This window comes from Telopea speciosissima, chromosome 4 (assembly GCF_018873765.1).
Source record: "Telopea speciosissima isolate NSW1024214 ecotype Mountain lineage chromosome 4, Tspe_v1, whole genome shotgun sequence".
NCBI lineage: Eukaryota > Viridiplantae > Streptophyta > Magnoliopsida > Proteales > Proteaceae > Telopea > Telopea speciosissima.
The window spans coordinates 11,377,931-11,391,812 of record NC_057919.1 but is presented as its reverse complement, the minus strand read 5'-3'; the positions used below and the strand labels follow the sequence as shown (position 1 = coordinate 11,391,812).

The following is a 13,882-nucleotide window of genomic DNA, read 5'->3' as shown; positions in this document are numbered from 1 at the left end:
AAATGTGGGGAAAGAAGCAAAAGGGTGGATCTGTCAATACTTTTAGGGAAAAGGTTCTTTGAACCGTTGGCGTAGGATATACTAGCATCTCTGTGTCTATCTCTCTCTTTCTCACATCAAATGTCCTTGCTGGTCTATGTTGCTTGCTCAGGAAACCCTCTCCTATACTTTTAATGGTCGAGCAAAAACATATTATTTGCAAAAGATGAGGGACTGATTTTCCTATTACCAGAAAGGTGAGAGGGTGTTTCAGTAAAATACGAATAATTCCCAGATCGGATGGATCTGCTTTTGCCTCCATCCATCCAAATATTCAATGACGATAGGTGGGCCTGTAGCGATCCTATCCTCTCTGGGCCTATGGGCTTAGCCCATTGTTCCATGAGACGCAAGAAACTAGTACGAAAGTCCAAAGTCAAATGAAGGCATGAAACTGTGCTTGTGGCGAAAAGTGGCTCTGAAAGACAACTTCACCCGAATCATTTGTGCTGTTGCCCTGTGTGGTTATGAACTGATAGAGAAATTTGGGTCCTCTCTGGTGTTTCCTGTTCGGTCCCATCGAAACGAGGCTCGAGGAATTCTGTCTCTGTGGGTTGATTTTGCATCTCGGTTTCCACGACCTGTCGATCGCTAACGAATTCATGGCGATTAGGGTTTTAATATTCGCTTTTCTTCTTCTGGCTTCTCCTTTTCTTCATGGTATTTACACACCTCCTTTTTTCTGATCGTCAGATCTACATCTGCTTGTATAGCTCCAACTTCTGCATGGACTTAAACCAATCGGTTGGTGTTTTTGGATCTATTAATATTTAGTTTCTCTGCCTTAGGAGACAAGAATTATTATCTTTCTTTCTATTAATCTCCTGAAATGAGACATTCTGTTCCGAGACTAGTTTGTAGGTTTTTGCCTTGCATTTTGGTGAGGATTTGTTAATGGCGACTATGTCGTGCTTTTGTAGTCTCCGCGAAAAGCGTTCCTATATTTTACCTTTTCTCTTTGGTTCTTTTTCTCCTGGAGAAGGTATATATGTGGGCCAAAACACTGTGTTCATGGAGCATATTGATGCTTTGTGTGTGCAATTTCTCCCTTTTCTTCTCGTTTCAATGTTGGTCGGCGTCTTTCTTTATGGAGATAGTGTTTTGTCGAGTTGCCAATGCGTTTTTTATCTTTCTGATCGGATCTTAGTTGTGAAATCTTTCATTAATTTGGCTCCGTTTAGTCTTGAAGGAAAGATTGGAGCTTATTCTGTTTTTAATTTTGAATACTGCATGTTTGCATGCTTTGATCTGAAATGTTTTTGGGGAAAACCAATTGACTCCATTTGTTGCATGTGGTATTATTTCGACCATTCTTTACATGTTTAAAGTATACTTTCTTCTCCTGTTTTTCTGGGCAGCTGTTAGGTGTCAGTCGGATTCAGAAGTCGAAGTTGCCGAAGCTGCTGAGGGAGGAGGTGATCTTGGGATTGTAGGTGATGACATCCAGGACTATGGCGATGGAAGTTTTAGTCCAGCTCCTGGAGTTGATACTATCTGCGTTTTCCCAAAAAATGCGGCAAAATGTAAGAATTTGGGTGACAGAAGTTGTTTTCCTTTCTTAAACATTATCTTTTGACGATTTCTTTTTTAGAAGTTTAGTTTTTGTTTTCTGCAGCGGTGCCTGCTGGGGAAGAGGCTGAACTACTTGTTGGCGTGAATAATGAAGGTAGAAGTCAATGCTTTTATTAGTCAATTTTTTATAGTCAAGTTCTAGATTTTGTTATTAACTTTGTGGTATCGACGTAGCTGAGCTTCCTTATGGATACTTTTTGTTAATCGTGTGACCCTGTGATCTTCCTTTTTCTGTGATACAAATTTATCGTATGCACAATTTCCTGTTTCTTATGTCCATCTTCATGCTCCCTTAGTTTGTTCTTGTTCTGATGCTTCTGTTTGAATCTAGCTTGCGGTTTTATTGTTTGTCTTGGTGTTACTGCATTGATTCACTTTTACTATCCTGTATTAACACAATGAATGCTTTATTTTCTTCTTCTTTCATGGAAACACAGGGGATTCAAATGTGAATGTCATTGCTATTCGGGCTAGTGTTCATCTTCCTTATGATCATCGCATGCTGGTCCAGAATTTGACTGGGCAGGTAAAAATACGTTTTGTTTTACATGTGTTTGGTGTACATTTTCATTTACATTCGAACTCCTTTACCCTTCATGTTTCTAAGCTGTTGATACCCAGTTAAGCTACTAATGATTATCATTTAAAGCCATATTCCGTGTTTCTAACCCTGAGAATCTAGATTTTACATGAAGAATTGTGGCTGTAAAACCCTGTTATTTGCGTCCCTTAAAATTGCAGTTGGTAAATTGTGAAGATGCCGTAAGAGCTACTGTATCTTTCTAATTTGCATAGACCTTTGTTGCATGGACCAAATTTTTCCCCCGGGGGTTTTGGTTTATAGTTGACTTTGTTGAATTTCTAAGGATGCAAGTATTGCATGTGTAGGGTGTGTTGATATACATTGTTGTAGCCCTTATTTAATTGCTCGAGCTTTTAGGATAAACAGTTGTAACATGGTATCAGAGCTAGGATGTCGTGTGTTCGATCCTTTATATGTGCGAGGGGTTTGTGTTGTGTGTTATTGTTCCCCTTCGCCTTTTACCCTCAGTGTCACGTGCAGAGCCGTGTGTGTGGGATGTGGGATGGTTGTGTGTTGATATACATTGTTGTGGCCTTCAACAGCTCAAGCTTTTGGGATAAGCGGTTGTAACAGGGTTAATACGTGAAATCCTAAAAGGCAGGAAAGTGTTTTTCTGACTGTATTTTCAAATGATGTAGAGAATACTGTTATTTTTGTACAATAATGAAACTTTTATTGGCTAAAAAGGGGATATCTTAACACTTATATAACTATATACAAGAACGCAAAAAATGTTACTGGTTCAATCTAGTGTTCAAAACCCTAATTTTGGTCTCTATGGGCCTGCCAAAGTAATGAAAAACTCAATTGAAAAGAAAAGGGTTGATTTCGTAAATTCTGAAAATCTAACACCCTTTTTAGAAAAGGTAAATAGAATTTGGGACGTTAAAGTAATTAAATCAAGGTAGGGGGCTTTTATGAAATTAAATCTCAAGAGTGGAGTGAAATAATAAAGAACTCAGAACAGGTAACCATTACTAGAAAATTTGGCCTTAATTATTAGTAAGTAAAATTTATCTCCTTCCTCTCGACTGTAATGGTAAGGGTGACAAAACCAGCTTTGGGTGAGAGAACTCACTGATTTGGGTTGTGAATAGGATAAACTTCAGGGGAAGGTCACAATCTCAAAGACCTACTGAATTCACAATCACAAGCAATCATGATAGATGGTAGGGAAATCAAATATAACTATACAAATACTACCAGGAGGTTGCAGCAGGTTCAGCGGTGATACCAGGTTTGGTTCTCACAGCAGAGTTGCTTGTGAGGACCAGGATTCAAGGATTTGGGTCGCGTTAGTGGGGAAAGCTATTTCCCAAACTTTCAGTTCGATCTGAGTTTGAAGTGATGGAGTTCCAGTGAACTCTTCTCAGACCAACACTACTGCAGGTACAGAATCAGGGAAAACAATAGCAAGAATATTAGGAGATAAGAAGAATAAAGGTGGGGAAAAAGAGGGATGGATCACAACTAAGCCTAGAAGAGAGAATAGAAATCGTCAACTAGTAAGACTTGCAGCTCCACAACCGTGAGTGGAAAACTCAATATTTCATTCAATCAACTTGATTATGCCCATTTGTTCGATGGTTACATGCATTATATAATATAGAATAAAAAAACTAACTACTCCCAATCATAATTTAAAATTGAAACAAATTCAAACTAGCCTGGAAGTTGGAATTTGTCTCCTACCATAGCTGACAGACATAATAATAATAGTAAAAATGAAATTACAAAAATAACCTGATACAAAAGACAATTCCATAAATTCCCCTATTGAAAAATCTAGGTTTGGACCTGGTTTTCCTTGGTTCTGGGCTTCCAAATTGGGTCATGCTGGTCCAACTAAGTATATGCTACTGCATCACTTAACCCCCTCCAAAAAAAGTGCACACAACAAATGTTTAAGGTAGTCTTCTCCACCCAATTTTTTGACTGGTAATATCATTAATTTGATGAATAAACATTAGAAATGTTGCTCTGTGTTTATAGCGCAGACGGGATTCTAATGTCTCTCTCTCTCTCTCTCTCTCTGTCTAAGAACTCCTTTTTTGCTGTTTAATTCTGCTTCCTCTGCCTCCCATCAACATGCACAATTTTTTCATATTATATATTGTTTATCTATCTATAAAAAATGCAAATATATAGATCATAGAGCCAGAAACATAACACGCAAACAAGGTTAGTGTTAAGTTTCCTATAAAGAATTTCAAGCTATGTCAAATGTATCCTTCAAACAGCTCCGAAACCCAAAAGATTCCAGATTCATAATTTTTGAATTTCCAATCCTGTTGTCTCCTTCACTTGCATAATGTAAATTAACATCAGTTATCAATTAAGACAAAAAGAATAAGACCAAAAGCAGGAAATAATATATGATACCGAATAAATTATTGGGTGTTCTTTTATTTCCGATCCAAATTGGTCGGGTCGGCCAAGAACTGGTCGATTCTCCCAATTGGATCCATTTTTCTTGGATCGGCTAAAGAATCTGTCAATTCTAATAATAAAAAAATTCTCCTTTTCTCTCTCCTCCACATGACCAGCCATGTTATAAGAGACTAGGGATTTGTTTTCCAAGTTTGTCCTGAATTGTTCATCCCCCTTTAGTGTTTCTTCTCTCTTTTAAGTTAATACTTTGGGCCTCCTATGGTAAGTATTAAATTGATTTTGGTTGTGCTCCTCTGCTGTCAGGAAAGTTTGGGGTTAAGTGCAGTACAGCTGAAGTCATCTGCTTTTCTTCTTGTTCTTTCTGCCCTCTCGTCTCCTCTCCCCCTTCTTTGTTGTGGAGGTACTATTGTTATCTATATTGTAGAAGGCTTGGATTTGTTTTTAAGATTTGTGGAAAGGAATTTGTTTTCTAGATTCATTACCCCTTTTTTCTCCTTGGAATTAATACTTTGGGTTTTATTGTGGCAAGTATTATTCATTTTGGCTGTCAGAAAGTGTAGGGTGAACACACGGTAGAGCTGAAAGGATGATGTTAACTTCAAAGTCAGAATCTTGCCTAGATTCCTCATAGAAGCCAACATTGGAATTGGTAGAATGATATAAAATTTGGAATTAATTTTGTGGCCAAATGAGCTTGTAATCTTCAGGAGAATGGTTGGTCTATAGCCATGAAGGCCAGTATGTCCTAGTCATGAAATGATTGATGGTGGTTGATAGGTTTATACATTCTGGCTCTCCATTTCCTCCCCGTCTAAAAATCTGCAAAATGGCTTTTCTAACTCCAGTATACCTTCACTTCATTCTGATAAATGCTACATTCTGTGGGAGATGATCTATCTAGCATGAACATGGCTTGTTCTTTTCGGGTGCAACTTTGTATCTCCTTTCTGCATGAGTACAATTTTGTCGCTTAAGAGAACTCTGTCTTGAGTTGGTCTGGTGGGGGGCGGGGGGGAGGGGTAACTGGTAAGTAGGATGAATCCTAGGTTCAGGCTAAACACCCCTCTTACAGGATCCCAAGCACCCAAATCAAAAAAGTCAACAAAACTCAACTTTCTCAGATGAAGGTCAAACTTTGACAATCACTCACTAACAATTAGAATAGATGGTCCCCAGAATACAGCAATGATCTACCAGTCAGATTAAGAGTAATTAAAGATGAATCAAATACGAAATTGAAAATCCAGGAACTTTGATATTCAGAATCAAATTACTAAATCAAAGAGTCAGATCAGCCTATAAAGCTGGTCGAGTCGAGTGTAACTCTTATTAGGCTAATTCAATCCCCAAAATATGATATTCAAAACTAATGGCTGGATTTAAAGTAATAAGACAATATTCAGATCTCAAATTAAAAACAGGACAGGTTTGAGAGAAAATCAATAGCAGCAGGTCAGAAGCTCTGATCTTCATTTAACCCTGGTCGAGGATTGTATTTGGGAGGCCTTGAATGCCTCCAAGTCCTACCCTGATCTGATGGACAGATCAGTCTCAGGTGATTAAGCAAATCAGACTGAAAATAATGCTAAAACAGGGTAACCGCAGGCTATAAAATCAGATAATCAATGATGAAATCCAACTAGAACAGAATGCTTAGGAATAGAAATTGAAGATTAAGATTAGAACCGCTTGAATCCGAAGAATCAAACTAGACACAGAAGGATCAATTGATAGAAGATTCAAATCAGTACCTTGTTTACTGTAAAACGGAGTATAAGAGAAGGATAACTAAGGCTTCTCACCAACATGGTACAAAATCTCACTGCCCTCCAAGGATATCCATTGAAGAAAACTTCAAAATTTATTCATCATAAATCGTATGAAGCCTTGGCTCATTACAAGCTGTTTATAAAAACTAAAGCATATTCGTAATCTGAAGAGGAAAGTAAAATCCTATTGCTAAGCAACATAAATAAGAAGCATAAGAGGGAACCTTCTCACGCAGGGGTGAGGAAATTCAATGCCTATTAATCAACTTAAAATTAAAAAGAACTATCTAACTAAGCTTAATCCCGTATGCCTACCTTCTACCCATATTTTAGGCTCATTAAAGTGACCCATTACAATGAAAACACATGGGATCAAAGGCCTAAAACATACATAACTTAAACCAAGGTTTATTTCCAATAAAATAAGCCCGTAAGGTGACTTATCTGCATCAGGGTTCCTTGTAAGAGATCATTTTTAGAAGTCAATCTGGTTAGATTATCATAATTCATCATCTTGGTTAGCATGGTTATACATATTCTGATTGTAATTTCAGGTTTTCAACAATGCATCTGTGCCACCTTCAGCTCAGGCTACTTTCCCATACATTTTTGCTGTTAACAAATACTTGCAGGTATGAAGCATCTTCCTTTTTTTATTCTTTTGTTTTGTTTTGGTTTTTTTTTTTTGGGGTGGGGGGGTGTAGGTGTTTACGCATGGGTTTTTCTTGATCAGCATTGGTTACTTACCATCCACAGCTTGATCTTAAGCATTTAATTTTTGGTCGCAGCCTGGAGCATTTGATCTTGTAGGTACAATTATTTATGAGATTGATCAGCAACCATACCAGAGCACATTCTACAATGGAACTATTGAAGTTGTTGAGGCCAGTGGCTTTCTCAGCATTGAGTCTGTTTTCCTTGTTACACTAGGAGTTGCCCTTGTTGGCCTTTGTGGGTTGTGGATGTATGGTCAAATCCAAAGCCTCTCAAAGGTAAGTAAACTAAACTGTATTCTGCATTTCATGTTATATTTTTCTTAATTTATTGCTTGTGAATAAATTTCTAATATCTGTGGAGGTGCATTAGGTAATTGATCTTTGTTTTCTTGTAACGTATTGAGCTTTGTGGATTTTCTGCCAGATGTCTAATTCAGATTCTACCATATCAATGTTTCCCTCTTTGATACATTATCGGGAAAAAAAAAAAAAAAACCTCTTTTGGTGTTGCCACTTCATTTTTTGATGATGGGTGCTTGCTTATATTTCTTGATCTAGAGGATTAGGTTGTATTTGTACTTTATTCTTGTGGCCTAAAGGTGTTGCTACCGCATTGTGTAGCATGTAATAGGCTATTGTAAAGTTCCCGAATGTACTTCTAGGCTGATGGTATCTCTTCTATAAACATGGCAAAGGGGGATTTTCTGTACATTTGGTGAATCCCATCTCCAGAAGATATTAGTTTTAGCAAAATATTTGGTGTAGACTCCAGCTTTGCAATAAAAGAACAATGTTCACTGATGCAAGGTTAAACCATGTCCTCTCTATTTTTTTCAGTTTTGTGGATGGCTATGATGGACCAGGCTTTTCTCCTAACTCACATGCTCAAGCATGTTGAGTAAAGTGTAATAGTTTTTGCACATTATTGTCTTCAAGGGATTTGTGGTGAAGGATGTCAAAGTTTTTCACTATATCTCCAAGGCCTGAAAGCTATCTCATTTAGATGAAGACCATTAGGTTTTAAAGTTGAAACCCTAATGCATTTGAAAAGGACCCATCAGATTTGTAGTTGGTTTTTTTTTTTTTGGGGGGTGGGGGGGATGGGGGATTGGTGGTGGAGGGCTGAGAGTGTAGTCTTTGCTGTTTGTTTTGGGATTTTGAGGAGTTTTCTCCACCTGTTGTGCAGTAGCTTGATTATTTCTTATGAAATTTTGTCTGTCAAAACAAAAATCCAAAGAAAGAGTAGTTCTTCCATACTTAAAATAGATATTTAAAACCCTCTGGTTCCGAAGTAGGGAAAAAGTGCCATTATTAAGAGTTCTGATCCGGCCATAAAGATTTTTCTTCTTTGATTAATAGGAAGTTAGTTTTCTACATGTTTTACCTTTTGAATGCATTCTTCCGTAAATAAAACAAAACCATGCTAATATGAATCTTTTATGCAGAAAACAAAGAGGGCACAGAAGGTTGAAGTGGGTACTGGGACTACAGATGCATCCATGGATGAATGGTTGCAGGTTAGTAATTTATACCATCTGGAACAAAAAAAAATCTTACACAATTTTTTGTGCTTGTGCATCATCCTTCCCCCACAGAATGCCAACAATGATGTTCTGATGTTTGTTTCCATTCTGCTTTTATATGAAGTCCTGGATAAAATTAAGATATTTATTGTGCATTTAGCCAACTTCCTCATTCTTCCATTTTACTTTTCTTTTTCAACAGGGAACTGCATATGCTCAGTCGCTCTCCAAGTCTAAGAAGAAGAAGTGAGGCTAGTTTGACTTGCATTTAGTTGTGAAGGAGAAGCTTGTCCTCTTTGAACTAGTGCTAGGCTCTGTGGCATTTTTGTGGAGTCTTAATATTGAGGTAGTTTTGGGACAAAACAGCTGATGAGGCCCTGCCTAGCATTTGTAGTTTGTGGAAGATGTTCCTGTTCTTCCCTTGGAGTAGTGGTCTGTACTGCTTAGCGTAGGGCTTCTGAAGCCTAGAGGTTCAGGCGAAAAAATACAATTTTGTTAACTTAATGTTTGTTAGGTAATTGTTTCTTCTCTGTTTGGATGACACTCCTATTATTTCTTTCCTGCTTAGATGGTTCTCAGCTCAATTCGAATTGACAGTTCAGTTTTTCGATTTGCTGATGATTACAATTCATTGTGTTATCCGAGATGAATCGGGTCTGTTTCCATTTTTTAGCAGGGTTTTAAAAATCAGGAATCAGATCGGTAAATTGGCTGATTCGGATCGGAATCGCCCGTGGCTGACCACGATTTCCATCAATCCAATGCAGCTGATTCACACCCAAAAACCCTAGATACTCCCTGTTCTGGGATCTGAGAACTGATTCTAGAGTTCTTGAGAATCAATTGCGGCTGATTCCAATCAGGATTGGAATTCACTGACTGATTCCGTCTCGGATTCCTGTTTTAAAACCCTGTCAGGGCGCAGGGGTGGTGTGTCTGGTGCAACCGGGTGGCTTTTTTTTTTCCCCATAATTAAAGGGTTAGGTGTAACCAAGAAAGTTACAAACCAAATTTGTTACTTTACCTTTTTTGTACTTCAAATACAATAAGGTGGCATCATCTGGCTCTCACGCCCCCTGCCCTTTCTGTTCGTTCCCTCACAGCGACAGCGACGGCAGGCTCATGGTCACACCAACTCACCCTCTTGTGATCTCTCTTAAATGCAGAGCACACCATCATCCCCCCCTTCTTTCATTCTCTTGTGGTGTTGAAGGCCTCACGATGCTCAGCCCTTTAACTTCCCCTCCAATCTCTACAACTATCCCAAATCACACGAACCCTAATGGTCGATGATCCCTATAAGCCCAGACATTAGTGCAATCCGCAAGATCCCTGAGGATCTCCAATTTATCTCCTTTAACTGTATCATGAACAATCCTGTTCATCTCCTCCTACCTAATAACTGAAGGAATCTCCTTTGGCTGTTCTTCCATTTTCCCCTGAAATCTAAGAGGAGCCTGAACACCCATGGAATTCCTGCTCCTAGCAGCAACATAAAATGTATCAGTGACACCGAATTGGGTTTCGTTGTCCCACACTCCCAGTCTGAAGGCAGTAAATTCGCCTGAGGAAGGTATGCTTACTGACTAGGTTGGTATCGAGGTGGAGGAGCTCCCGGATTAGGTCATGGTGGCTGTTGGCAGCAGCCAAGTCGAAAGGGGAGGCGTACCACCATTGGTCTCCTGTGCTCTCCCACTGCAGAGGGAAGCACGAAGGAGACTTTTTTGGCTGACAAAAGACAACAATTTCAGTTTTAAGCAGACGAAAATGCAGGGGAGATTTATAACTTCTTGGGGCTTTTCGAGATTGCAAAAAGAAAATATGGAAGATTCACGATTTTGATGTTAAAATTGTGAAAGAAAAGCAAGGGCAGATACACACAGAACAAGGGATATGAAACAAGAAAAACAGGAGAGAATAAGTTACAACTAGTCAATAAATTGAAGTGAAACCGAAATTAATCAGAGTTCCAAAGGATTACCAAGCTAAAAAGTAAAAATGAACACCAATTAAAGCTCGGTGAAAACAAGAGAGAAGAAGCCGTTGAGTGCTGCTGCTGCTCTCCGCTGAATGCATAGGTTGTGGGCTAGGAGCCTAGGATAGGAAACACCACCCCCAGGGCTACTCTCCAGAGACCCCAACGCCCAGGGAGTGCCTAGGGAGACATCCAAAGGCACTGGGTCATTGGGTGTGAAGGGATGTGTGCCTGGCGCGCATCCTGAATAAAGTATTGGAATCTTGAGGGGTTAAATCATCCGATCCGACTAAATATGGTTGATATGTATCAGTATTATCGATTTCAGAATAAGCTAATACCCGATCCCATACCATGAATTAAAACCCTAGTCATACCCGAATGAGGAAATCTCTTGGTTGGAATGAAGAAATTTTATCCCAGGGATCTCACGGTCACCTAGAATGAGGAAATCTCTTGGCTGCTTCTTCACTTCAAAGGCAACCAACCACCCCAACTAGTCAAGAAGTTCAGCCTCTCTGTCTGTTATCTACAGAATATGGATGGCGCTTAATGCTAGACTTCACTCCAGCACCATAGAGCCCCCTCAAGCTATCATTGCAAGAATCGTTTATGACACCCGGCTGCGATTCAACAACTACAGGGGGGAAAGTATTTGATAAAGCTTACAACAAAGGCTTCTTCAGCTCCTGGGGAATCCAAGTTGAGTTCTCTTCTCGAAGAATCACTCTCCATAATCGTGGTATGCAAGCAGTGTGCCTAGTCTTTTTCTCTTTTCTTTTCTTTTTTTCTTTTTCTTATTTATTTAAAAAAAAAAAAAATTAGGACAAGAAATCGTTGTTTGATTATGTAGCATCTGCACCAGCGTGGGGACCAATGATAGTGTACACAGAGGCATCAACATAGATGTGATATTTGATTTCATGAAGGGCAGACCGGTTGGGTGGTTCTTTCTCACGCTATTGTGTCTGGGTGTAGGAGCCACGCGACTAAGTAGCGTTTTTTTCCCCCTTTTAATTATTAGTTAGAATAGAAAATTTATGACCAATGTTGAAAACGCTGGATCAATTTCATTCACGTTAAAAATATCAACCGGGGCGGTACCAATGCCAATTAAACTTTGAATTCAAAGGAAGAGGAAGACACACAATAACGGTGATAACCCGCACCTTTTAGACGTAATGAAGTTTGCAAACTTTGTTTGATCCCTTAACTTTGTTGTACCAGCATCCATGATAAAGCGTGAGTCGTAGCTCTAATAATATTTTAACGAGAGATCGGAGCCACACAAAATTTCTTTGAAAATTCCAAGACTCCGACTCGGTCAACTTATGGATCAAATTGTGTGTTGTTTCATCCTCTTGCTTGTTTTGGAAATCTGATTGGCAAAGGTCAAAGGAGCGGGAGAAATTCCAAAGCCTAGCGTCCCTGATAATAATACTCTTTTACCTTAATCCATTCTTTTGTTGAGGGTCTGGCACTTATTCCGGCCCTCTATTTACATAGCGAAGAAAGGCATAGGCTCTTGCAAGACATGCGAGGTGATGTTGCTTCTTGTGGGCCTTCAAAAACTTCAATGCTTCATGATGGGAGAACAAAAGAAAGTCCCTTTAAATGAGATAATGGCGCTTGGACCATCCAATTATGGAGAGAATTATACTGCATTAGGCTTGTGGTTGAACAGAGAAAGTACAAACATCTCATTCCTTCTTCATACACACAAATTTGGTGGAATTCGGAGAATTAACGGTCAAGCCTTTTTTGATGCGGGAGTGTGGCCTACGCCAACATTCCCAGGGGGCAGATGAGTCTTTTCATATGAGAGAGAGAGAGAGAGAGAGAGTGTTGGCTTAGTCATACTCCCGGACAGAGTTCTTTTTCCCATATCGATAATACCAAAGAGTATGTTGTTGGGTGAAAGAAAAAAAAGTTTTCTGATGAATAGACGATAAATATATTAATCGTGGATAGAACAAGCAAAAAAAATGAAATTCGTAAAAGTTAATACCCCTCTAAAAAAGAAAAAGAAAAAAAGGTATATGCAGTTATCTTTAAGTCATAATCATTGCTCAGTTGTTTTCAATATTGAAAAAAATATATGGGAGGTAGTCTCTGTCTGGGAGTGTAGCCTACGCAAGCACTCCCATGTGTCTCTCTCTCTCCTCAAAACAAAGGGGTAGAGGTGTTTTCATATGGGGAGGAATGAGATAGACTCATGGGAGTGCCAGCATAAGCCACACTCCCGGACAGAGTTGTTTTTTCCAAAAAATATATATATGAAAGACAATTCTCCCAAAATATTTGTTACACAATAACGGGAAAGCAATAATGCACCCTATAACTAACGAGTTGTATAGTAAGTATATATCAAATGGTAAATAAGAGCTTTGAAAATCTAGGACTATGGAAGAGTGCATGTGAGTGGTTGAAGTATCATGGGCATAAAGATATACATGTAGATGCATGTCAATACATGGAGGAATACATGATTGAATTTAAGTTTCAAATTTGACAAATGATTTATCCAAACTATCCATTGTATATCTAAAGTTGAAAATTTGCATATAATTCTACCATGTTGAAAATTTTTTGTATACCATCATTAGAAGCTGTTCTACAAGATCCGAGCTATGATTATCGAGGCTTTTTCCAATTAAAAAAACGTACCGAGGCTCCCACCACTGCAGGGTTTAGGGAGAATTATAATGTACACAACATTAAATCTGCTTTGTGGGAGGTTGTTTTCTGACTTGAATATGTGACCACTAGGACAACCTTACTGTTGGATCTATCTAGTTTAAAATCTAAATGGGATTCTTTTAGTTTGGACATAAAATCTTCTAAGATTAAAACTAACATTAGCCTGTCTTGTCTTTAGCCGAAACTACATTGATGCAATCTGAGGATTTATTTTGTAAATTTAAAAACAAGTTCATTGCTTTGCTAGCTAAGGGAGTGCAGTAGAGAGCAATATACCATGTAAATGGAATCCCCCTTTATATAAAGTGTTTAAAATATCCTCAAACTCATGATTGTGGCCTCTCCAATTCTCCATAAAAGTGTTGCTCTGTCGATCAGTGATATCTCATCCAAATTTTTATTAATTTTGAGGGAAAATCTAAGGCGTACATTGCACTTTCTCACATGAATTATTATATTATTTTTAAAAAAAAAAATGATTACAATAATCAATGTGAGAGGGTGTAGTATACCCTGCTTGTTTAAAGAACGGTCGCCCTAATTTTAATTATTATTTTTTAAATCATAGGTAATTTAGTCAAACTAGATTGAGTTGGAATTGACCTTTTTTCAAT

General features: G+C 38.5%; 1 protein-coding gene and 2 long non-coding RNA genes across 3 annotated transcripts in view; 2 read left to right on the top strand and 1 right to left on the bottom strand.

Moving 5' to 3' along the window:
• LOC122658468 overlaps nucleotides 1–11,576 on the top strand; it is a 13,382-nt gene extending 1,806 nt beyond the window's left edge. The window contains exon 3 of the long non-coding RNA XR_006332446.1: nucleotides 11,563–11,576. This is a non-coding gene — a long non-coding RNA (uncharacterized LOC122658468). The remainder of the gene's footprint in view (nucleotides 1–11,562) is intronic.
• Nucleotides 1–13,882, bottom strand: part of LOC122658469 — a 15,778-nt gene extending 1,896 nt beyond the window's left edge. The window contains exons 1-3 of the long non-coding RNA XR_006332447.1: nucleotides 13,872–13,882; nucleotides 5,645–5,650; nucleotides 3,570–3,577 (exon numbers count right to left, since the gene is read on the bottom strand). This is a non-coding gene — a long non-coding RNA (uncharacterized LOC122658469). The remainder of the gene's footprint in view (nucleotides 1–3,569; nucleotides 3,578–5,644; nucleotides 5,651–13,871) is intronic.
• On the top strand, nucleotides 605–9,212 carry LOC122658467 (translocon-associated protein subunit alpha-like). The gene is made up of 8 exons (XM_043853443.1): nucleotides 605–699; nucleotides 1,398–1,562; nucleotides 1,655–1,705; nucleotides 2,049–2,137; nucleotides 6,909–6,986; nucleotides 7,143–7,346; nucleotides 8,516–8,587; nucleotides 8,796–9,212. Exons 1-8 carry the CDS (start codon nucleotides 642–644, stop codon nucleotides 8,841–8,843), a joined length of 765 nt encoding a protein of 254 aa, XP_043709378.1. The 5' UTR covers nucleotides 605–641; the 3' UTR covers nucleotides 8,844–9,212.